This window comes from Corythoichthys intestinalis, chromosome 8, assembly GCF_030265065.1.
Source record: "Corythoichthys intestinalis isolate RoL2023-P3 chromosome 8, ASM3026506v1, whole genome shotgun sequence".
In the NCBI taxonomy this organism is placed as follows: Eukaryota; Metazoa; Chordata; class Actinopteri; order Syngnathiformes; family Syngnathidae; genus Corythoichthys; species Corythoichthys intestinalis.
This window is the reverse complement of record NC_080402.1, coordinates 5,061,673-5,085,088: the sequence shown is the minus strand read 5'-3', so window position 1 is coordinate 5,085,088 and position 23,416 is coordinate 5,061,673. Positions and strand designations below refer to the sequence as shown.

Sequence of the window (23,416 nt, the reverse complement as noted above, 5' to 3'; positions counted from 1 at the left end):
GTGCTGATGAGAATAAGGCATGTGACCAAAGAATATGTGTGTTGTCACTACTTATAGTGATTTTGTTGGGAAAGATGAAGGGAGTGGCATGGCAAAAATGTGCGATGAAAATGTAATAAAATCGTACACTGTCATTCACGTGGATAGACGTCCAATCTATTTTGACTGGGCTAAAATGTATTGGCACTGAAATACTTGAAAACTCCCAGTTCCAACAGATTGGATATTTATCACCGTCAATGGCAGCCAATGAGTTCACAGGAACATTTGGTGAAAAAGTCAGTGTACGGTGTTGAAATTTGACCTTTTAGCTAGATTGGCAAAATCACGCCAGCCGAACTGCCGGAACCGCGCTAGCAGAATTTGAACGGCCCGGGCTGGCGAAAATCCAGCAACCTGGCCAAAAGGCCAAACTCCGTGCGTTCAACGTAGTTTTAACTAGGGTTGTTCCGATCATGTTTTTTTGCTCCCGATCCGATCCCGATCATTTTAGTTTGAGTATCTGCCGATCCCGATATTTCCCGATCCGATTGCTTTTTTTTGCTCCCGATTCAATTCCAATCATTCCCGATAATTTTTCCCGATCATATACATTTTGGCAATGCATTAAGAAAAAAATGAATAAAACTCGGACGAATATGTACATTCAACATACAGTACATAAGTACTGTATTTGTTTATTATGACAATAAATCCTCAAGATGGCATTTACATTATTAACATTCTTTCTGTGAGAGGGATCCACGGATAGAAAGACTTGTAATTCTTAAAGGATAAATGTGACTTTGTATATTGTGACTAAATATTGCCATCTAGTGTATTTGTTAGCTTTCAGTAAATGATACTGTAGCCATGCCCAAATGCATGATGGGAAGTGCAACCATGACTGTGCTTAGTGCTACCAATTGATATATTTTCTCTGCGTTGGAAAATAAAATAGGGTGTTAAGAAAAAGATCAGTTACTACCTTGCTTCCCCACATTGCTTCCCACGATATTTCTAATCGTAGGGAGAGGGATTGTAAGGCTTTAGCCATTTAAAACAAGGCTCCAAAGGCTGCCAAAATTCACTCTACTCATTTTACGCTGCCTTTTAGCTGTCTATATTGGTAAAACGGCGCCATTACAGATTGAGCACGACAATGCGTGAGTGGGGCGTGCAGCGCATTCATTAATTGCGTTAAATATTTTAACGTGATACATTTTTTAAAAAATTAATTACCGCCGTTATTGGGATAAATTTGATAACCCTACCTTAAGCCTAAACTAAAGACTCTGGATAAGTGAACATTATGTCTGTAACGTTAAATACAATTAGAAAATGATTTAATTAAAAAAAATATATATATATTTAAAAAAAAAGGCATGTCCGATATTTTTTTTGCCGATTCCGATACTTTGAAAATGACGTGATCGGACCCGATCGATCGGCATCCCGACACATCTCTAAAACATTAAAACATCTCTAGTTTTAACAACTTGTACTGACTCCATTTTAAAAGCTGGAAAAAGGCTTCAAAAGAAGTTGACAATTTATTCCAATTTGACAGCAATCAGACAGCAAGGCAAAACAGCAAATAGACCCAGACGAGAAGGAAAGCTGGCTTCAGGGTCACCATGTCACAAGTCAACAAAAGATTCCCGAGAAAAAAACGGTGTAAGCTAAAGAGTTAAGTTTTTTGAAGGCTCTGGTGAAGCGGGCTTTGGTCTGGAAGAAGGGTGTGTTTGGGCGTTTTTAGGGTAATTTTCCATTGTAGGTTGGGCCGATGAGTCTGCGTGTCACTGTTGCCAAAGCAACCAGAGCTGGAGATTTTGTCAGCTTCAGCGCTGAGTGTTCAAGTTTTTTAGCCGTGGAGTCTACTTGTTGTCAGACGTTCCTTGTGGCAAAACAGGACGTCCCGCCATTTGTTCTGGACGAGCGAGTAAGCCCTCTCCTCCCTGTTGATGGTTCTCGGGCCAGTGGCCTCCCTGATCCAGCGCTGATGTTTGTTTTCTTCAGTGCGGATGACTCTGGCCTTTTCCCAGTCCATAATGTGTGTTTCCCTTTTGCAGTGATGGGTGATGGCTGACTTGTGATGTTCCTGTTGTGCTTGTTCTTTTATTGCCCTTTTTTGTCTTATTGTTGTCTCCTTCTCAAACTACTCCTTGTGTTGTGTTTTTCTCATAACAAAGCTCCTCCCTGTCTCTCCGATGTATGATTTATTGCATGATTTGCGTGGAATTTCATATAGTTACATTTGTTTTCTGGGTGGGTTTTGTCCTTTGGATGGACTAATATATGGCGGAGTGTTGTGGTGGTTTGACCGGTTGTATTTTTTCATGACTTTTTGGATACGTTCCATGACTCCTCTCACGTACAGTAACATCACCATATCTCTGTGTTCTTGTTTTGTTTTTTTTCTTTCTTTCTTTCCCCTTGGTGTTGTGTTGTTCTTGTTTTTAACCTGTCCTGCACCTTTTGCTATTGCCTACTGTGGATACTGACACCTTTTTAGTGCATGTTGTCTGTGTTTTTCCTCTTGTGTTCTGTCATCCGGGTCCGTGATTATTGTCATACGTTCATGTAATGTTCTGACTGCAGACAGTTTGTTGATATTGGGGTGTTAAAGTGCATGTGACACGAAAAAGCATGTTTATTTCATAATACACGCGGTATTTTATGCTCCTGAATGATATGGACTGCTTGGATGTGTGTGGAAGCGATCGCTATATTTATTTAGTTTTTTGAATACCGCGCCATGAAAATGAGTGACTTCCGGCTTCGGTCATGCATTGAGGAGGAGGGCGCTGTGACGTGTACGGGAGAAGGACTCCTCTTCACTATACAGCCTACTGTTGTATATGACGACTAAGGATTCAGCTGATTTTGCGGATTAATACGTTTATTTTTCGCATCACGCCAGCCAAACGGCTGTAGAAAAATCTTGCTTTATGAGGGAGAGGCGTGTGCGCCTTTTTGGAGTTTCAAAACGTTCCCATTCACCGTGGATATTGGCCAAGCCCTACTACTGTGGGACCATTGGACTTATGAGGAAGTGAGTAAACATCTTGTTTTGTATTATGTCAGATATTAATACAGCGATTACAAAGTAAACACTACAAACTTTCTTTATATAAAGCACTACTTACGTTTGATCATTGATAGTAGAGGTGTGCAAAATTTCCGATTCTTAGATTATTCGCGATTCGGCCGTGGAAGATTCGAAAACGATTCACAAACATCCAAATTCCGATTACTGAAATATGCCAAATAAAGCGGAAGTACAACACACTCAGCGCGCCGCGCGGTCAATGAGGAACGGAGCGAGAGTAGCTAAACATCAGGCTTCTCATTACCCGGCCCCTCGGGTAATGCCAATGCTCAACTCACGGCTCTCGCTCAACTCATGCCACGAGATAAAAAAACACAACAACATACCTGACTGCTGCCGAAAAGCTGCTACAAAGTACATCCACATAATATTACAGTAGATATCATTTATATAGGACTAGATGCAATATAGATTCGGTAGCGTTAGCAGCACACCTACAAAAAGCTAGATACGGGTGTTAGTAAACGGCCGCCATCTTAAAGCAGTACACTTCCCTGCAAGGCTGTTGTAGCAAACCTTCCAAGCAAACCTAATTAACTTTTTATCTAAAATACTCCTAAATCGGTAAAATATTGACTTGAATCTATCTTTAAAATAGTTTTAAAACTTTCACATGTCGAAAGTAGACAAAAGGGAAATTATGGAATAACAGGAGCAATTTTAATAACTTTACAGTTGATTCACAACATTAAATTAATTGAATGTAGTTTAAAGCTGCTGATACAGAATGGGGACTGGAGTTTTTTATTTACTGTTATTTTTGTATATTTCTTTACTGCTATATGTGAACTTGATACTGAAATAGTAGTTTGGTTTAGCCTGAGAGTATTTTTGAACAATTTTGGAACTAATGTACAAAACATTAAAAAAAAAAAAAAAAAAAAGGAGGGGGGTGCATCAATAATTGTTTTATAATCGAATCGGAGCCTCTGAATCATAATCGTAATCGAATTGTTAGGTGCCCAAAGATGCCCAGCTCTAATTGATAGGGATGTAAAAAGCTCTCCTTGTTCACATTAGCTGCACGTTAGCTGCACAACAGCTGCAGCCGCCCTCCTCCGGGGAACGAACTGTAAATTGCTCTCCGCCGGGCGGTTTGCCGATCCGCGAAGACAATCGACAACCCAGTCGTCATGTCAAATAATCCGGGCTAGTTACGTATGTGTGATTTTCGCTTCGAAGACTTTGAAACAACGGTTCGAGTTAGCATGTCGGCTAGCTGTCACGCCTCTTGGTTTGTTTACATTCTCCGAAGCCGGGGAAGGGAAATGACATATGTCCGATTTAGGTGTCATAAAATATCGTTAGTAGGTGTGACAGTAAAGGTGAAGTGGACAGTTTTGACCATTATGGAGTAATTTTGCCATGTCGTCCTGAATAAGTGCATTTGTTTTTTTTAAATTTATTTTTGCAGCTCTCTTTGTCGCGTTTTCCTCGTTTTGAATAATTCCCCCTCAATGGGCTGAATCGTAAAACCGATGAGCCCAGTCTCCCGCTGACGTCATCCACCTGCTGGGGACGCTCGAGCCCTATAACGGTAGGCGTGGCTAACCGGCAGATTAAAAGACTAATTTCTCGTCATCTGCGCTTTGCTAAATTGTTGTATATAGTCGAATCGTCTCAAAATACGATTCTAATTCACATAATAATTCTATTTAAAACTTTTTTTCTCCTGTCGTATGCTCTTTAAGCTATCCACAGGAGGTATTGGTCGGTGTGTGTGGGTTTCCTGTGTACTTTTATTTTGATGTCACCGTTGTCCGTGTGATGTATATTTATGTCCAGAAAGGCTATGGAATGATCTTTTTCCTCTACATGGGTGAATTCGATGCCGCCTGTGGTATCTATGGTGTTGAGGTGGTCCGTGAGTTGTGTGTATGTCCTGTTTTTAATTTTACCAGAATGTCGTTGACATAGCGTTTCCACAGTGTGGGCCTGTATTCATCCAGGGCCGTTGTGAGTGCTTTCTGTTCCAAATCATCCATGAAGAAAGTGGGTGGGTCTCCCATGGCGAATCCTTCCTTTTGCCTGCAGATGGTGTTTCTGAATTGGAAGTATGTGGAAGTGGCGATGAAATGGAGTAGCTGAGTGATGTCCTGTATTGTTAGATTTGTGCGTGTTTTTTTTTTTTTTTTTGGAGTGTCCTGTCTGCAATTAGCGTGTCGTGCAATATATGTATGGTTGGCCTGGGTGGGTGTTTTTGTGAAGAGTGAAATAACACCATGTGATATAAACATTTCAATTTCTGTGCTTTTATATTTGTGAGTTCTGTGGCAAGTTGTTTTGAGTATTTGCAGTGTTGATCTGTGAGTCCCAGCAGTGGTTTTATTATTTCTGTGAGTGCTTTTGAGAGGTTGAATGTGACTGATCCTATGCTATATACTATGTGGCGGAGAGGTTTACCGGGTTTATGGATTTTCGGTGTGCCGGAGATCCTGGGGATGTTGTTTGCTGTGGGTAATAAGTGGTTATACAACTGTTTGCCTATTTCATTTTCGTTGCGTAGTGCTTTGAGTAGTGCTTTAAGTTTATTTTCTTCTCAATTGTTTTCTGTTACACCCAGTGTTGTTAATCTTACTTTAAAAAAGTAATTAATTACAGTTACAAATAGGGTTGTTCAATCATGTTTTTTTGCTCCCTATCCGATCCCGATCGTTTTAGTTTGAGTATCTGCCGATCCCGATATTTCCCGATCCGATTGCTTTTTTTTGCTCCCGATTCAATTCCAATCATTCCCGATAGATTTTCCAGATCATATACATTTTGGCAATGCATTAAGAAAAAAATGAATAAAACTTGGACGAATATATACATTCAACATACAGTATATAAGTACTGTATTTGTTTATTATGACAATAAATCCTCAAGATGGCATTTACATTATTAACATTCTTTCTGTGAGAGGGATCCACGGATAGAAAGACTTGTGGCTTTGTATATTGTGACTAAATATTGCCATCTAGTGTATTTGTTGAGCTTTCAGTAAATGATACTGCAGCCATGCCCAAATGCATGATGGGAAGTGGAACCATCACTGTGCGTAGTTTTACCAATTGATATATCTTCTCTGCGCTGGGAAATAACATAAGGTGTTAAGATAAAGATCAATTGCTACCTTGCTTCCTCACATTGCTACCCATGATATTTCTAATCGTAGGGAGAGGGATTGTAAGGCTTTAGCCAATTAAAAAATGGCTCCAAAGGCTGCCAAAATTCACTCTATTCATTATACGCTGCCTTTTATCTCTCTATATAGGTAAAACGGCGCCATTACAGAATGAGCGCGACAATGCGTGAGTGGGTCGTGCAGCGCATGCATTAATTGTGTTAAATATTTTAACATGATACTTTTTTTTTTTTTATTATTAATTACCGCCGTTATCGGGATAAAGTTGATAACCCTACCTTAAGCCTAAACTAAAGACTCTGGATGAGTGTAACATATTATGTCTGTAACATTAAATACAATTAGAAAACCATTTAATTTAAATTAAAAAAAAAAAAAATATATATATATATATATATATATATATATATATATATATATATATACATACAGCGCCTTGCAAAAGTATTCGGCCCCCTTGAACCTTGCAACCTTTCGCCACATTTCAGGCTTCAAACATAAAGATATAAAATTCAAATTTTTGTCAAGAATCAACAAGTGGGACACAATCGTGAAGTGGAACAAAATTTATTGGATAATTTAAACTTTTTTAACAAATAAAAAAAATGAAAAGTGGGGCGTGCAATATTATTCGGCCCCCTTGCGTTAATATTTTGTAGCGCCACCTTTTGCTCCAATTACAGCTGCAAGTCGTTTGGGGTATGTTTCTATCAGTTTTGCACATCGAGAGACTGACATTCTTGCCCATTCTTCCTTGCAAAACAGCTCAAGCTCAGTGAGGTTGGATGGAGAGTGTTTGTGAACAGCAGTCTTCAGCTCTTTCCACAGATTCTCGATTGGATTCAGGTCTGGACTTTGACTTGGCCATTCTAACACCTGGATACGTTTATTTTTGAACCATTCCATTGTAGATTTGGCTTTATGTTTTGGATCATTGTCCTGTTGGAAGATAAATCTCCGTCCCAGTCTCAGGTCTTGTGCAGATACCAACAGGTTTTCTTCCAGAATGTTCCTGTATTTGGCTGCATCTATCTTCCCGTCAATTTTAACCATCTTCCCTGTCTCTGCTGAAGAAAAGCAGGCCCAAACCATGATGCTGCCACCACTATGTTTGACAGTGGGGATGGTGTGTTCAGGGTGATGAGCTGTGTTGCTTTTACGCCAAACATATCGTTTTGCATTGTGGCCAAAAAGTTCAATTTTGGTTTCATCTGACCAGAGCACCTTCTTCCGCATGTTTGGTGTGTCTCCCAGGTGGCTTGTGGCAAACTTTAAACGAGACTTTTTATGGATATCTTTGAGAAATGGCTTTCTTCATGCCACTCTTCCATAAAGGCCAGATTTGTGCAGTGTACGACTGATTGTTGTCCTATGGACAGACTCTCCCACCTCTGCTGTAGATCTCTGCAGTTCATCCAGAGTGATCATGGGCCTCTTGGCTGCATCTCTGATCAGTTTTCTCCTTGTTTGAGAAAAAAGTTTGGAAGGACGGCCGGGTCTTGGTAGATTTGCAGTGGTCTGATGCTCCTTCCATTTCAATATGATGGCTTGCACAGTGCTCCTTGAGATGTTTAAAGCTTGGGAAATCTTTTTGTATCCAAATCCGGCTTTAAACTTCTCCACAACAGTATCTCGGACCTGCCTGGTGTGTTCCTTGGTTTTCATAATGCTCTCTGCACTTTAAACAGAACTCTGAGACTATCACAGAGCAGGTGCATTTATACGGAGACTTGATTACACACAGGTGGATTCTATTTATCATCATCGGTCATTTAGGACAACATTGGATCATTCAGAGATCCTCACTGAACCTCTGGAGTGAGTTTGCTGCACTGAAAGTAAAGGGGCCGAATAATATTGCACGCCCCACTTTTCAGTTTTTTATTTGTTAAAAAAGTTTAAATTATCCAATAAATGTTGTTCCACTTCACAATTGTGTCCCACTTGTTGTTGATTCTTGACAAAAAAATTAAATTTCATATCTTTATGTTTGAAGCCTGAAATGTGGCGAAAGGTTGCAAGATTCAAGGGGGCCGAATACTTTTGCAAGGCACTGTATACATTCAACATACGGTACATAGGGACTGTATTTGTTTATTATAACATTAAATATATATATATATATATATATATTAAAAAAAGGCATGGCTGATATTTTTTTGCCGATTCCGATACTTTGAAAATGACTCGATCGGACCCGATCGTTACAAATTATTTCTCCCAAAAAGTAATTGCATTAGTAACTCAGTTACCGGAATGTAAGAGTAATTAGTTATTTGGAAAAGTAACTGGTGATAATTTTTTTTTTTTTTTTTTTTTTTTTTTTTTTGGTCCCAAAAAAAAAAAAAAAACAGGTCACACAATATGAAGTTTAAAGGGTTCTTGGGACAATTGGCCCTAGCCCAATTCTTTACCCTAAACTTAACTAGACACAAGGGGATTGTGGATAGTGCGATAACTAGGGATGGTAATTGATACGATTTTTACGATTCCGATTCCATTATTGATATTGCTTAACGGTTCGATTCTTTATCGATTCTCTTATCAATTCTAATTTCGGGAAAAAGAAGAACAAACATTTTGATTGGCATCGAGTTTGTTTAATCAGAAGTCACAATCTTATAAACTCAAAACGAGGTGATTGATACGATTTTTACGATTCCGATTCCATTATTGATATTGCTTAACGATTCGATTCTTTATCGATTTTCTTATCAATTCTAATTTCGGGAAAAAGAAGAACAAACATTTTGATTGGCATCGAGTTTGTTTAATCAGAAGTCACAATCTTATAAACTCAAAACGAGGTGAAAAGAGGCCCAAAGCCTCAATGTTAACTGTGGCAATAAGTGGCAAATGCACAAGAATGTGTAACATTTTACTGAAACATTTTTCTAATAGAAATACAAAATATTGGCATAAATGGACATATAGGTCGTTGTTCTGCCTTTGGCAATATGTGTTAAAGCAGGGGTCCCCAAACTTTTTCCTGTGAGGGACACATAACTTTTCCCTTCTCTGATGAGAGGCTGGGGTCAGTTTGTAACAGAAAAAGTGTGACGATTGCAGCAGTGCGTAAATGTAAAAAAAATGTTTTTCAGAAAGCCACAATCAAATAACCCTCTGTGGATTCTTCACGGGACAAAAGTAAATAATATAAAAATAATAATATAATATGATAATAATAAATAATAATAGCAGTATTAATTAAATAGATAATAACCAAATAACCCTCTCTGAGTTATTCACTGAAAAACGCCTGGAAATAAATGACACTACTGAGAGGGAAAAAAAACAAAAAAATTCAAAATGCTCTCTGGAATTGTTCAGGGGGCCGGACCAAATATGGAGCCGCGGGCCGTAGTTTGGGGACCCCTGTTTTTATTTACCAGTATATTGAAATGCATGCCTTTTAGTTTTTATGGTGCTTTAACGGTCAAGTCGTGGCGCCCTTGCACTTCCTTACGCGAAGAAGAACGCGTTCACGTGAAGAAGAGCGCGCTTACACGCGAAGAAGAAGAAATGCCGCATCCAAGCGAGTTAGTGAGAAAGGGAAATAATGCTGCGAGCCTACGTTCTTTGATTAATGTTTGTAAAATATCTACTGTACATAGGGCAACGCCTGTATGTATCATCTTCTGTGTTGTTGTTGTGTGTTTCCACTCGCGATCGGACACTTAAATCCAGTTGTGTAGTGGTATAAACGATGTGCTAATGCTAGCGAACGCATGCTAACTGTTTGTTATTACTGTGTTAGTAGCTAATCATCGCTGATTTACGTTGATGCAAACCTGTTTGTTATTGGGGACGAAATTGATTTGTTTCATTTCTATTTTTAGTTTCAAGTGATGGTTGAATAAAGTCAGCAAACTTTACCAACGTCTTCTGCATCGTCATTTGGGAGTTTAGCTAGCTGTATAGCCAGGACTGAGCCTTAGCGTCTCGGTGAGGAGAGTGCAGTCTATTCCCTCCCGATGCAGTTATTTCCATTTCGCAATGACTGCAAGTCGCTTTGTTGTAATTTTTCCTCGTGAAGTGAAGACACACTTTCGAGCGTTCGAACCTACGTGCTGTCATTGTTATGTTTACGGCGGCAATGCTCGTGCTAAACTATCGTAACCTTTCATTTTCACCCTTTTTCCTGGTGAAGTGTAGCAAAACTTTGGAGCGAGTGGTTCTTGGCGCCATGCTAGTTAGATGCTGCGTCTGGACAACAAGACATGTCACGGTGCAATATGCGTCTTTAGGGATCGTTAAGGCTTTTTCATTGTGATGTCGAGGCCTCGAAACACTCGGAACCAGTTCAGAATTGGAATCGGATTTCGATTCCCATCCCTAGCGATAACTAGATAGTAACCTTTGCTATGTGTGGAAGTCATTTAATGTTATGAATCAACCGTTAAAGTTGTTAAAATTGCTCCCGTTATTGAATTAGTTCTCTTCTGTCTACTTTCGTCATGTAAATTTTTAAAACTGTTTCATCATTTGAAGATAGATTTAAGTCAAGATTTTGCCAATTTAGGAGCATTTTAGATAAAAAAGTTACTTCACTACAAAGGTTCTCTCCAACAGAGCCTTCCTGAGAAGTCTACTGCTTTAAGATGGCGGCATCTGGTTCTTTATACACGTTGCGAATGCTGCCGTGTCTGTCATTTGCATCTAGTTCTATATACAGTGGGGCAAATAAGTATTTAGTCAACCACTGATTGTGCAAGTTCTCCCAATTGGAAATATTAGAGAGGCCTCTAATTGTCAACATGGGTAAACCTCAACCATGAGAGACAGAATGTGGGGAAAAAAAAAAAAAAAAACAGAAAATCACATTGTTTGATTTTTAAAGACTTTATTTCCAAATTAGAGTGGAAATTAGTATTTGGTCAATACCAAAAGTTCATATCAATACTTTGTTATGTACCCTTTGTTGACAATAATGGAGGCCGAACATTGATGTTTTGGGGCTGTCGTTGGGACTGTTTTCTGAGTGAATCTCCAATCCATGCGGGCTCCAGTAGGTCTCCTGCAATATTTGCGGCAACTGTGGTTTAATTCAGTGAAAGATTCAACTGATAAATCCACCTTTTGCCACAAAACAGTGAAGTTTGGTGGTGGCAAAATCATGGTCGGGGTTACATCCAGTATGGGTGTGTGTGAGAGATCTGCAGGGTGGAAGGCAACATAAATAGTCTGAAATATCAACAAATCTTAGCAGCCTCTTACATTCCTAACCATAAAAAGGGACAAATTCTGCAGCAGGATGGTGCTCCATCGCATACTTCAATCTCTACCTCAAAGTTCCTCAAGGCAAAGAAGATCAAGATCCTCCAGGACTGGCCAGCCCAGTCACCAGACATGAACAGGATGAAAGAGGAAGCACCGAAGACGAAACCCAAGAATGTTGATGAACTTTGGGAGGCATGCAAGACTGCTTTCTTGGATGTTCATGATGACTTCATCAATAAATTGTATGAATCCTTGTCAAAGCCCATGGAAGTCATACAAAATATTAAATTTGGATCTCACAGCACCACTACTTAATTCGCTTATGTAAGTACATTTTTTGTCCAATTTTCACATTACTTTCTGTAGGCGACAAAACTTTTGTCTTACCAAAATTTGACCTTTATGTCTTCATTAAATAAATCTTTTTTTCAGTGAAATTTTTTTTGGGTACATTTAAACATCATTTGGGAGGGTCTTAGCTAGGCCTGAACGATATTGGGAAAAACTAGTGTTACGATTTTTTTGTGGGGTTTGCGATATTATGTTGCGATATTTAAAAAAAAAAAAAAAAATTATATATATATATATATATATATATATATATATATATATATATATATATATATATACAGTGGTACCTCTACATACGATCACTTCGACACACGATCTTTTCGACATCCGACGTAAAATTTGAGCCGCCATTTGTTTCTACATCCGACGAGTTGCTCGAAATACGACGACATGACAGCACTGCAAACGAACGCACGGTGGATTTTCTTGTGTGAGAAATCAACACAGTTTTCAAAAAAAGTTGATACAGTTGGAGAAACAAGGAAAAAAGTGATGCTTACCTTTGAAATGAAGATGCAAGTTATAGAAAAATATGAGCTTGGTGTGCGTGTCCCTGAACTGGCTCAACAATACAGTTCCATGGTCCTCTTCCGACCACCGTTCGCCACTATTTATAAGTTAAGGTGACAATTAAACAACAATCCAACACAAAACGCCCATTGTCTTAAGCAGTTGACTGCTCTCAAGAAAACGAAAGTATTATCTCTACCGCACCGACCTATCTCACCGTGACGTCAGCTTCGCGGTGCGTTCAGGGACAGTAAAAAGTGTCCGCCATATTAGAATCCAATTCGTTACATTATTTACAGGAATAATTATTAATTATTCTTCTTATTATTATATTATTCTGACTTATTTATTTATAACTTATTTGTTTTTCTATGTTTAATTGCCATTTGTAACAGTGCCAGCAGTATTTATTAAGAATTTAGTGTATGTTTTTAGGCTTTGGAACGAATTAATGGAATTATAATGTATTCCTATGGGAAAATCCTGCTCGACATACGACCATTTCGACTTACAAACAAGGTCCTGGAACGAATTAAATTCGTATGTAGAGGTACCACTGTATATATATATGGCGGGAAACAAAGACAAGACTGAAAAAGCAGTTTCTGCTCTTGCACCCCTCTTTAAAATAAACTGCTGTGTTTTAAGCCAAAACGACTGTTGTGCTTGATAGAACAATATGTCTATATGCTGCCATAGCAGATTCATGGTGCAGTAAGCCTCTGAACTATTTTTAATTTGTCCGTTTTACCCTGAAAACCCTTGTTTACAGACGTCGCGCAACCGCTTTTGTTTCAACCTAGCCATAAAAAGAAGGTAAGTAATTGTATTTATTCTAAAAAAAATGTCATTTTTAGCTTAGAATCATTGATTGATGTCTGAATTTTAGTTAAAAAAAAAAAAAAAAAAGACTTGAAAAAATTATTCACTCGCATATTTGTAACTTTTAAACGAATTACGTCACAATGAAAAATTTGGTGTCTGTAAAAAAGTCACAGATATCTATCTCATAACTATCGCTTAATTGCACTTTTTTTGTTACTGTCGCATTTTCCCCGATATGTTAGATGATAAATAATCTATCCAAACAAAAACATTTGAAAAATAACGTTAAAAAGGGTAACTATATGAAAAAGAAAATCTCAACCACTCCTTGTTGTCTGCGATTTCTGCATCGCGACCCTTGTTATATCACCATGTTTCACCCATAAAATAGAATAAAAATCCAGCTGTGGACATTCACAGCTGTGTCTTGACACTCGGTGATACATGCTACATGGAGTTTTTGGATCGAAACAAGGTAAGTACACGATAATATCTCGTTAAAATCGTGGTGTCTTTAATTCTGCCCTCGCGTGTTCTTGCCTCCAATTAGGATTTTGCTGTCTAAAAAAAAAAATTTTTTTTTAATGCCTTCCGGTTCAAAATTTTCTTTCCCCCAGAAGATTGAGATTTTAAGCTTTCCAATGATGTATCACCCATGCATTTTGGACAATTTTGAAAGTTGGCCAAATTGAGGGTCTCAGAGCGGAACTTCAAGTCACTTGAGTGTTTTACGCCATATGTATATATATATATATATATATGTATATATATATATATATATATATTTTTTTTTTTTTTTTAAAGAAATTTTCACTAGGTGACTTGAATAGCTGTTTGGAAAGACTTTGGATGACTCACCATCACCACAGTGTACAGTGATCCCTCATTTTTCGCGGTTAATGGGGACCAGAACCCGCCGTGATAAGTGAAAAACCGCGAAGTAGCACACCCCCCTCCCCCAATTTTCTTTTTTTTTTTTTTTTTTTGTGTGTGTCTTTTTTTGCTCAATGTATTTATTCAGATTTAGCATTGGAAAGAGATACAAGACAAGATAAGACGTTTTTTTTCTCACTTTTCCCCCCAAAGTGATTTTAAAAATGTATATAAATACATGGTTTTTAAGCACTTCAAATGTCATGGTTATGATCAGTTTTAAACATAACTGTCCAACCAAATCATTTTTGAACAAGAATAAAGTACTGTAGTAGATAAATGCTTGGCTTTATTAAATGCTTCTGTTTCTCTACCTTAGCTGTGACAGTTGGAGTGACATGTAGAAATTTCAAACTCCTCATAATCACTTCTGGCATTTATATGTCTCCAACGTCTCCACACACACACACATTCAGTCCAGAGCTGCTTCTTTGCAGAAACTGTTTAACAAGTTAAACGATGATTGACAGATGCCCGTGTGAATTCTGGCCAGATCAAAGCCATCGTTAACTTTAATAAGCAAGTGCCTCAGTGACTGAGAGGAACAAAGGGCAGGGAGAGGGAGGGTGTGAGGCTGTGCGCAGTGCAGAAAGCAAGGCTATGTGGATTAAAAAAAGTTAAAACTATTGCACGTGCTTGCGATGGGACTATCGCACACGAGCACATCGCGATGGCGATGTTTAAACGATATATCGTTCAGGCTTAGTCTTAGCTTTCATATGACCTCTTTCTGTAACCAATTGATTAAACGTCAGGTTATTAGCAATTGTTTCTACAAAATGGATAAACGACAAGACTTTTGTCAGAGACTGTACATCATTGTCCACATCGACATCGACTAGTCGGAACAGCGCTAGCGTATTCTTTTACAAAAACAGCTTCCTGTACATAAAACAAAGTTTGTTATGAAATTTAGGAGGTTTTACTCAAGTCAAATAGCAAAGAGAACTGAAAATCCATTGTAAAAGAAAGCTCGGGTCCCAGGAGGTTAAAGACGGTAGCTTTTGCATTATATTCAAAGCTACCATCAATAATCTCGAATTGGAAGCTATAAACTGAGGTGTCAAAAACCGACGACAATTCCGTGACTGAAAAAGGTGCGAGAGCTCATTTGTTACTACTTGCAGATTTAATGTGACTTGCCTTTCGGTGTAGTTTAATAATTCAAAAATGCAGACTGAGATAATGACATTTGTGAAATCCCTGCCGGAAGCTTTTTTTGTAATGATTCAGAAAGTGGACACGTCTGGTCAGCCTCCGGACTGGCCGGCGTAGGTTTGCATTTTCTCCTTGCGTGTGAAAGGACTCATGAATACTGCATGTATGTGACCTCGTATTAAAAAAACACAAGAAAAAGCCGCCTCTGATCAGCTTTTGATCACCGGGCCATCAAACACATGCTGACAATTATAGGGGCTGGGCGGTGGGCTCTTTTACAGCTCGGACCCTCCGGGCCCTTCCTCCTTAACTGGATCCTCTTCCAGCTGAAATGTTGCTCGGCGTTATCGTACGCCACGAGCGCCGTGGCCCGTATCTGACTGTTGCAGCTGATAGATGAGCCCCGGCCGACGTTATGCTTCTTTTTTGGGTGACAGCTTTGCCTGTCTAACCTTGTTCAATGACTCATGCGGCAAGAAAAATGGCTGCTTGTCACTCGTTTATGTGAAGAGGAGACCAGACTTAATGCATCAAGCTCCAACATAAAGCCTTGTCAGGTCTGCTATTGATAGCATCTGGAGGCAATGTGTACTTATTTATGATTTTATGTGCTTGGATTCTAAATTTTCGGACTGTCGGACCTGAGGGAGCATTTTGCGGTACACTCAGTAGTTTTGTTTGTGACCCCAATAGAAATCAATCGAACTTTAGTTTTTACTAGGGCTGTCAAAATTATCGCGTTAACGGGCGGTAATTAATTTTTTAAATTAATCACGTTAAAATATTTGACGTAGTTAACGCACAAAATGCCCCGCTCAAACAGATTAAAATGACAGCACAGTGAAATGTGTACTTGTTGTGTTTTTCGGAGTTTTGTCGCCCTCTGCTGGCGCTTGGTTGCGACTGATTTTATGGGTTTCAGCACTATGAGCATTGTGTAATTATTGACATCAACAATGGCGGGCTACTAGTTTATTTTTTTGATTGAAAATTTTACAAATTTTATTAAAACGAAAACATGAAGAGGGGTTTTAATACAAAATGTCTATAACTTGTACTAACATTTATCTTTTAAGAACTACAAGTCTTTCTATCCATGGATCGCTTTAACAGAATGTTAATAATGGTAATGCCATCTTGTTGATTTATTGTTATAATAAAAAAATAACAGTGCTTACAGTAGGGAGAACAAGTATTTGACAAACAGTCAATGGGAAAACCCATTGGCAGTGTATCAAATACTTGTTCTCCCCACTGTATGTACTGTATGTTGAATGTATATATCCCTCTTGTGTGTTATCTTTCCATTCCAACAATAATTTACAGAAAAATATGGCATATTTTATAGATGGTTTGAATTGCGATTAATTGCGATTAATTAATTTTTAAGCTGTAATTAACTCGATTAAAAATTTTAATCGTTTGACACCCCTAGTTTTTACACAATGTTGTTCGATTTGAATGTCTTGAGAACTTACTTTTTGACATTTTGAAACAATACTGGTTTGTGAAATTGAAAAAATTGAGTTAAATTAACAAGTGATGGCTTTTCAGGGCACTCATTGGCTGTCATTGATGGCTATAGACGGCCAATTCATTTTGACTTGGAGGGTTGGAGATTATTTATAGTCAATAGTACTAAAATGTGACAGTTCACAGCAAGTTTCCTTATTAACTTAACTAGAAACTGCAATTTCTGGAGAAATTTAATTTGTTAGCTTTGCTGTGATGGTTGGTTTAAAGGATGAAGCTATTGATTATTTTGGTAATCAATCTATGAGCTACAGGTAGTCCCCGTTTAACGACATATTCGACTTACGCAATTTCAACTATTTGACGCTAGAGTCTCGTCCGCCATTTTGTCTCTAGTTGTTTTTTTCAATTCTTGTTGATTAGGGGGCATTTCAGGGACAAGTACCATTGATATCAGGTCACTTCCTGTTGATTTGGGGACAATTCGGGGACACTTCGCGTTGATATCAGGTCACTTCCTGTTGATTTGGGGGCATTTTGAGGACACGTCTTGTTGATATCAGGTCACTTTCTGCTGATTTGGGGACATTTCGGGGAAACGTCATGCTGATATCAGGTCAATTTTTGTTTATTTGGGGCACACGTTATGTTGATATCACGTCACTTCCTGTTTATTTGGGGACATCCGGTGATATCAGGTCACTTCCTGTTGATTTCGGGACATTACAGGGACACGTCTCGTTGATATCAGGTCACTTCCTGTCGATTTGGGGACATTTGGTGGTATCAGATCACTTCCTGTCTATTTGGGAACATTTCGGGGACACGTCCTGTTGATATCAGGTCACTTTCTGTTGATTTGGGGACATTTGGCGCATATGTCCTGTTGATGTCGGGTCATTTCATGTTTTTTGGGGGACATTTTGGGGACACGTCCTGTTGATATCAGCTCACTTCCTGTTGATTTGGGGACAAGTTCTGTTGATATCAGGTCACTTCCTGTTTATTTTGGGACATACAGTGCTATCCTGTTGATTTGGGGACATAATGGGAACACGTCCTGTTGATATCAGATCACTATGTGCTAATTTGGGGACATTTCGGGACCACATCATGCTGATGTCAGGTCAATTTTTGTTTATTTGGGGTACACGTCAGGTTGATATCAGGTCAATTCCTGTTTATTTGGGAACATTCGGTGATATCAGGTCACTTCCTGTTGATTTCGAGCCATTACAGGGACAGACGTCCTGTTGATATCGGGTATTTCAGGTTGATTTGGGGACATTTTGGGGACACATCTTGCTGATATCAGGTCACTTTCTGTTGATTTGGGGACATTTGGGGTATACGTCATGTTGATATCGGGTTATTTCATGTTGATTTGGCGACATTTTGGGGACACGTCCTGTTGATATCAGTTCACTTTCTGCTGTTTTGGGGACATTTGGGGCACACGTCCTGTTAATATCAGGTCACTTCCTATCGATTTGGGGACATTTCAGGACACGTCTCGTTGATATCAGGTCTCTTCCTATTGATTTGGGGACATTTCATGGACACGTCCCGTTAATATCAGGTCACTTCCTGTTGATTTGCATATATTTCAGGGATCCGCCCTATTGATATCAGGTCACTTCCTGTTGATTTGGGGACATATCGGAGACAGGTCCTGTTGATATCAGGTCACTTGGTGTTGATTTGGGGACAGTTTGGGACAAGTCCTGTTGATATCAGGTCACTTCCTGTTTATTTGGGGACATTTTGGTGACAGGTCCTGTTGATATCAGGTCATTTTCTGCTGATTTGGGGACTTTTGGGGCACACGTCCTGTTTATATCATGTCGCAGTGTTCATTTGGAGACATTTCATGGACACGTCTTGTTGGTGTCAGGTCACTTTCTGTTTATTTGGGGCACACGTCCTGTTGATATCAGGTCACTTCCTGTTAATTTGGGGACATTTTGGGGACACGTCCTGTTGATATCAGGTCCCTTTCTGCTGATTTGGGGACATTTGGGGCACACGTCCTGTTTATATCATGTCGCAGTGTTTATTTGGGGACATTTCGGGGACATGTCATGTTGGCATCAGGTCACTTTCTGTTTATTTGGAACACACTTTCTGTTTATATCAGGTCACTTCCTGTTAATTTGGGGACCTTTGGTGATATCATGTCAATTCCTGTTGATTTGGGGACATTTCGGGGACACGTCCTGTTGATATCAGGTCACTTCCTGTTGATTTGGGGACATTTCGGGGACACGTCCTGTTGGTATGAGGTCACTTGGTGTTGATTTGGGGACATTTTAGGGACACGTCCTGTTGATATCAGGTCACTTCCTGTTCATTTGGGGACATTTTGGGGACACGTACTGTTGATATCAGGTCACTTTCTGCTTATTTGGGGACATTTGGGGCACACGTACGTTTTATATCATGTCGCAGTGTTTATTTGGGGACATTTCGGGGACACGTCATGTTGGTATCAGGTCACTTTGCTTATTTGGGGCACACGTCCTGTTGATATCGGGTCACTTCCTGTTAATCTGGGAACATTTGGTGATATCAGGTCACTTCCTGTTGATTTGGGGACATTTCGGGGGCACGTCCTGTTGATATCAGGTCACTTTCTGTTTATTTGGGGCACACGTCCTTTTGATATCAGGTCACGTCCTGTTAATTTGGGGACATTTGGTGATATCAGGTCACTTCCTGTTGATTTGGGGACATTTCGGGCACACGTCCTGTTGATATCAGGTCACTTCCTGTTAATCTGGGGACATCTGGTGATATCAGGTCACTTCCTGTTGATTTGGGGACATTTCGGGGACACGTCCTGTTGATATCAGGTCACTCTCTGTTTATTTGGGGCACACGTCCTGTTGATATCAGGTCACTTTCTGTTAATTTGGGGACATTTGGTGATATCAGGTCACTTCCTGTTGATTTGGGGACATTTCGGGGACATGTCCTGTTGATATCAGGTCTTTTTCTGTTTATTTGGGGACATTTGGTGATATCAGGTCACTTTTCTGTTGATTTGGGGACATTCCGGGGACACGTCCCGTTGATATCGGGTCACTTCTCTGTTGATTTGGCGACATTTCGGGGACACATCCTGTTAAATGACTGTCAATGGCATCGACTTACGTACTTGGGCACCATTGGAAATGAGGGTAATGACGTACTTGGCCGTCAATGGCATCCCATTAGAAATGAATGGGTCAAACGGTGTATCTTCAGGAATTCGTAGGAAGTCGTATCAGAACACTGTAGGTATGTGAAATCTAATCACGGAAAGCCAGAGGTTGATTTGTGTCGAGAATGTGTCTCTGCGTCTTCTGACCTGCCGACGATTGCTTACTTTGTTGGTCGTTTGAAGTGAAGAGGGCAGCGACAATGGGGAGTTGATGGTGGCCGCAATGAACATCAGAAGCACGGACAATCAGAGAAGCCTCAGCGGGCGTGTTCGGTGATTGCTCTTCAAGGACTTCTCTGCTCTTTGTGTTTGCTTTCAATCAAACCTTATTTGTCAGATGAAAATGTCCTCATAAGTGATTATACATATGATTCATTGTGTGTTTGTGTGTTTTGCAGTGTCCCTTAGTGTGCGAGTCTGGGTCCCACAGTTGCGTGGACAGAGACCTCCTTCTGACTGGACCAGGTACTGAATTACTACTTATACATTTACATGGAGACTTACATTCGGATTAAAAACCTGATTGGAATTTTTTTTTTAAATGCTTCATGTACTCAACGCTTTCGGGAAATTCTAACCCGTTCAGGCCCATTCCTACCAAGCTTCTATTCCAAACAAGAGGGTGGTTTAAAGACATTCCAAAAATTTGGAACAAACATGTGGCATCAGTATACGATGATCCTTCTTTTTTTTTTATGGATAATGACCAGATAGTATGTGGTGCGAACCAGAAACTATCCGGTGCGCACCAGAAAGTTCCCTTTTATAGGTCACAAACTCCAGGCGCGCATCGGATACCTGCAGTTTCGGCGTGCTAAAAATGTTAATACAGGATTTAGTTGAGCTTTACTTCAATCTTGGACTCAACCATAAAGGTATTACTTGCACATCGTCACCATAACAAATTTCTCGGAACAAACGTTTCTCGTGCACACCAGATTGTTTCTGGTGCGCACCAGATTGTTTCTTGGGCTCACCACATACTATCTGGTGAGCACTAGATTGTTTCTCGTGCGCACCAGATAATTTCTAGTATGCACCACATGCTATCTGGTGCACACCAGATTGTTTCTCATGCGCACCAAATAGTTTCTAGTGCACAGCAGATAATATAAACGTGCAGCACAACCATTTGGTTTACAACAGATTGTTTCTAGTGAGCACCAGATAGTTTCTTGTGCTCACCACATACTATCTAGTGTGCACCAGATTGTTTCTCGAGAGCACCAGATAATTTCTAGTGTGCACCACATGCTATCTGGTATGCAACAGATTGTTTCTAGTGCGTACCACATACTATATGGTGCGCACCAGATAGCATTTAACGTGCACCACAACCATCTGGTGCGCAACAGATTGTTTCTGGTGCGGACCAGATTGTTTCTGTTGTGCAACAAATAGTTTCTTGTCCTCATCACATACTATCCGGTATGCACCAGATTGTTTCTCGTGCGCATCAGATAATTTCTAGTGTGCACAACATGCTATATGGTACGCACCAGATTGTTTCTAATGCGCATCACATACTATCTGGTACGCACCAGAAACAGCTTGTTGCGCACCAGATAGTTTTAGTGTGCACCACATACTATCTGGTGCGCACCAGATAGTATCTAATTTGCACCACAACCATGTGGTGCACAACAGATAGTTTCTGGTACGCACCAGATTGTTTCTCGTGCGCACCAGATAATTTCTAGTATGCCTCACATGCTATCTGGTGCACACCAGATTATTTCTCATGCGCACCAAATAGTTTGTAGTGCGCACCACAACCATCTGGCGTGTACCAGATTGTTTCTGGTGTGCACCAGATAGTTTCTTGCGCTCACCACATGCTATCTGGTGTGAACCAGATTGTTTCTCATGCACCCCAGATAGTTTGTAGTGCGCACCACATACTATATGGTGCACACCAGATAGTAGCTAACACGCACCAAAACCATCTGGTGCACAACAGATTGTTTCTGGTGCTCATCACATACTATTTGGTGTGCACCAAATTGTTTCTCGTGCGCACCAGATAATTTCTAGTGGGCACCACATGCTATCTGGTGTGAACCAGATTGTTTCTAATGCGCACCAGATAGTTTCTAGTGCCCACCAGATAGTATCTAACGCGTACCACAACCATCTGGTGCACAACAGATTGTTTTTCTGGTGCGTACCAGATTGTTTCTGGTGTGCACCAGATAGTTTCTTGCGCTCACCACATGCTATCTGGTGTGAACCAGATTGTTTCTCATGCACCCCAGATAGTTTGTAGTGCGCACCACATACTATATGGTGCACACCAGATAGTAGCTAACACGCACCACAACCATCTGGTGCACAACAGATTGTTTCTGGTGCAACATATAGTTTCTTGTGCTCATCACATACTATTTGGTGTGCACCAAATTGTTTCTCGTGCGCACCAGATAATTTCTAGTGGGCACCACATGCTATCTGTTGTGAACCAGATTGTTTCTAATGCGCACCAGATAATTCCTAGTGTGCATCACATACTATCTGGTGCGCACCAGATGGTTTCAGTTTATTTTATTTCTGTAATGTCCCTTTAGGTGCTGCGCATTTTTCCCTTTTCTCCCAAACTATAATTAATTGATTAATTTAAAACAATCGAACAGAATCTATACATTGACGACAATAGATGTACAGTACATCTGCTAAACTCCCACTTTAAATGGATTGGGCATCTACTAGTAATAATCTTAGCCAGACTAAGACTTATTTTTAAAAAACTCATTGGCTGTGTCATTGACGGCGATAGATGTCCAATCCATTTAAGGTGGGAGGGTTGGCAGCGAACATTCGCTGCCATCCTCTCAATTCAAATGGATTAGACGTCTAATAGCAATAAACTCATTTAAATTCACAGACTAAATCATGCATCATGCTGGAAGGAGATCGTGCCAACCAGGAAAGAATCACCGCCAAAAATAAAATAAATATCTCGCGACGCCATGACAACGGGCCTTGAAGTTTTGACACAGTGGGGGGTTGCGACCTTGCGGAGTCAAACCTCTAATTTCACATCCTCACTGCTGATGGAGCAGCTTTCGCTACGCGCTTAAATGTCACTTGTGGCCCAAAACAGCCATTTAATGGAATAGTAAATGATGAAAGTGGATACTTTGGCCCCAAAGCCAATTACCTGAAGGGCTCGGAAAGGCCACCTCAATGCTAATTGAATTATTAGCAACATGAAGACACTTTGATGAAGAGCGATCTTCCAAATCTTGTAAAATAATCAAAGATTTATGTGTCGAGGCTCAAGCGCTAGCTGTGGTAAGAAAGCTTATCCCTGTTGCTGTGTGTTATGATTGGCGTGTAAATGGCTCCCAGTCATTGAACACAACAGTACTAATTAGCTTTGCACCGGGAGTACAGGGCCACCTCAAGATACGAATGTTTCGGAACACGAAAAATTCATTTTCCGAAAAGTTTTTGAAGCTTTTATGCTTCATATTACAAAAAAATTAGTCATCATACAAAGATAAAACATACTGTAAAAGATCATTC

General features: G+C 39.8%; 1 protein-coding gene across 10 annotated transcripts in view; it reads left to right on the top strand.

Moving 5' to 3' along the window:
- inpp4b (inositol polyphosphate-4-phosphatase type II B) overlaps positions 1-23,416 on the top strand; it is a 501,746-nt gene that overhangs the window by 359,862 nt on the left and 118,468 nt on the right. For all 10 annotated transcript variants that reach the window (XM_057844280.1, XM_057844279.1, XM_057844282.1 and 7 more), the window contains one exon: positions 20,290-20,356. In XM_057844280.1, the coding sequence (XP_057700263.1) occupies positions 20,290-20,356 (67 nt within the window). The remainder of the gene's footprint in view (positions 1-20,289; positions 20,357-23,416) is intronic.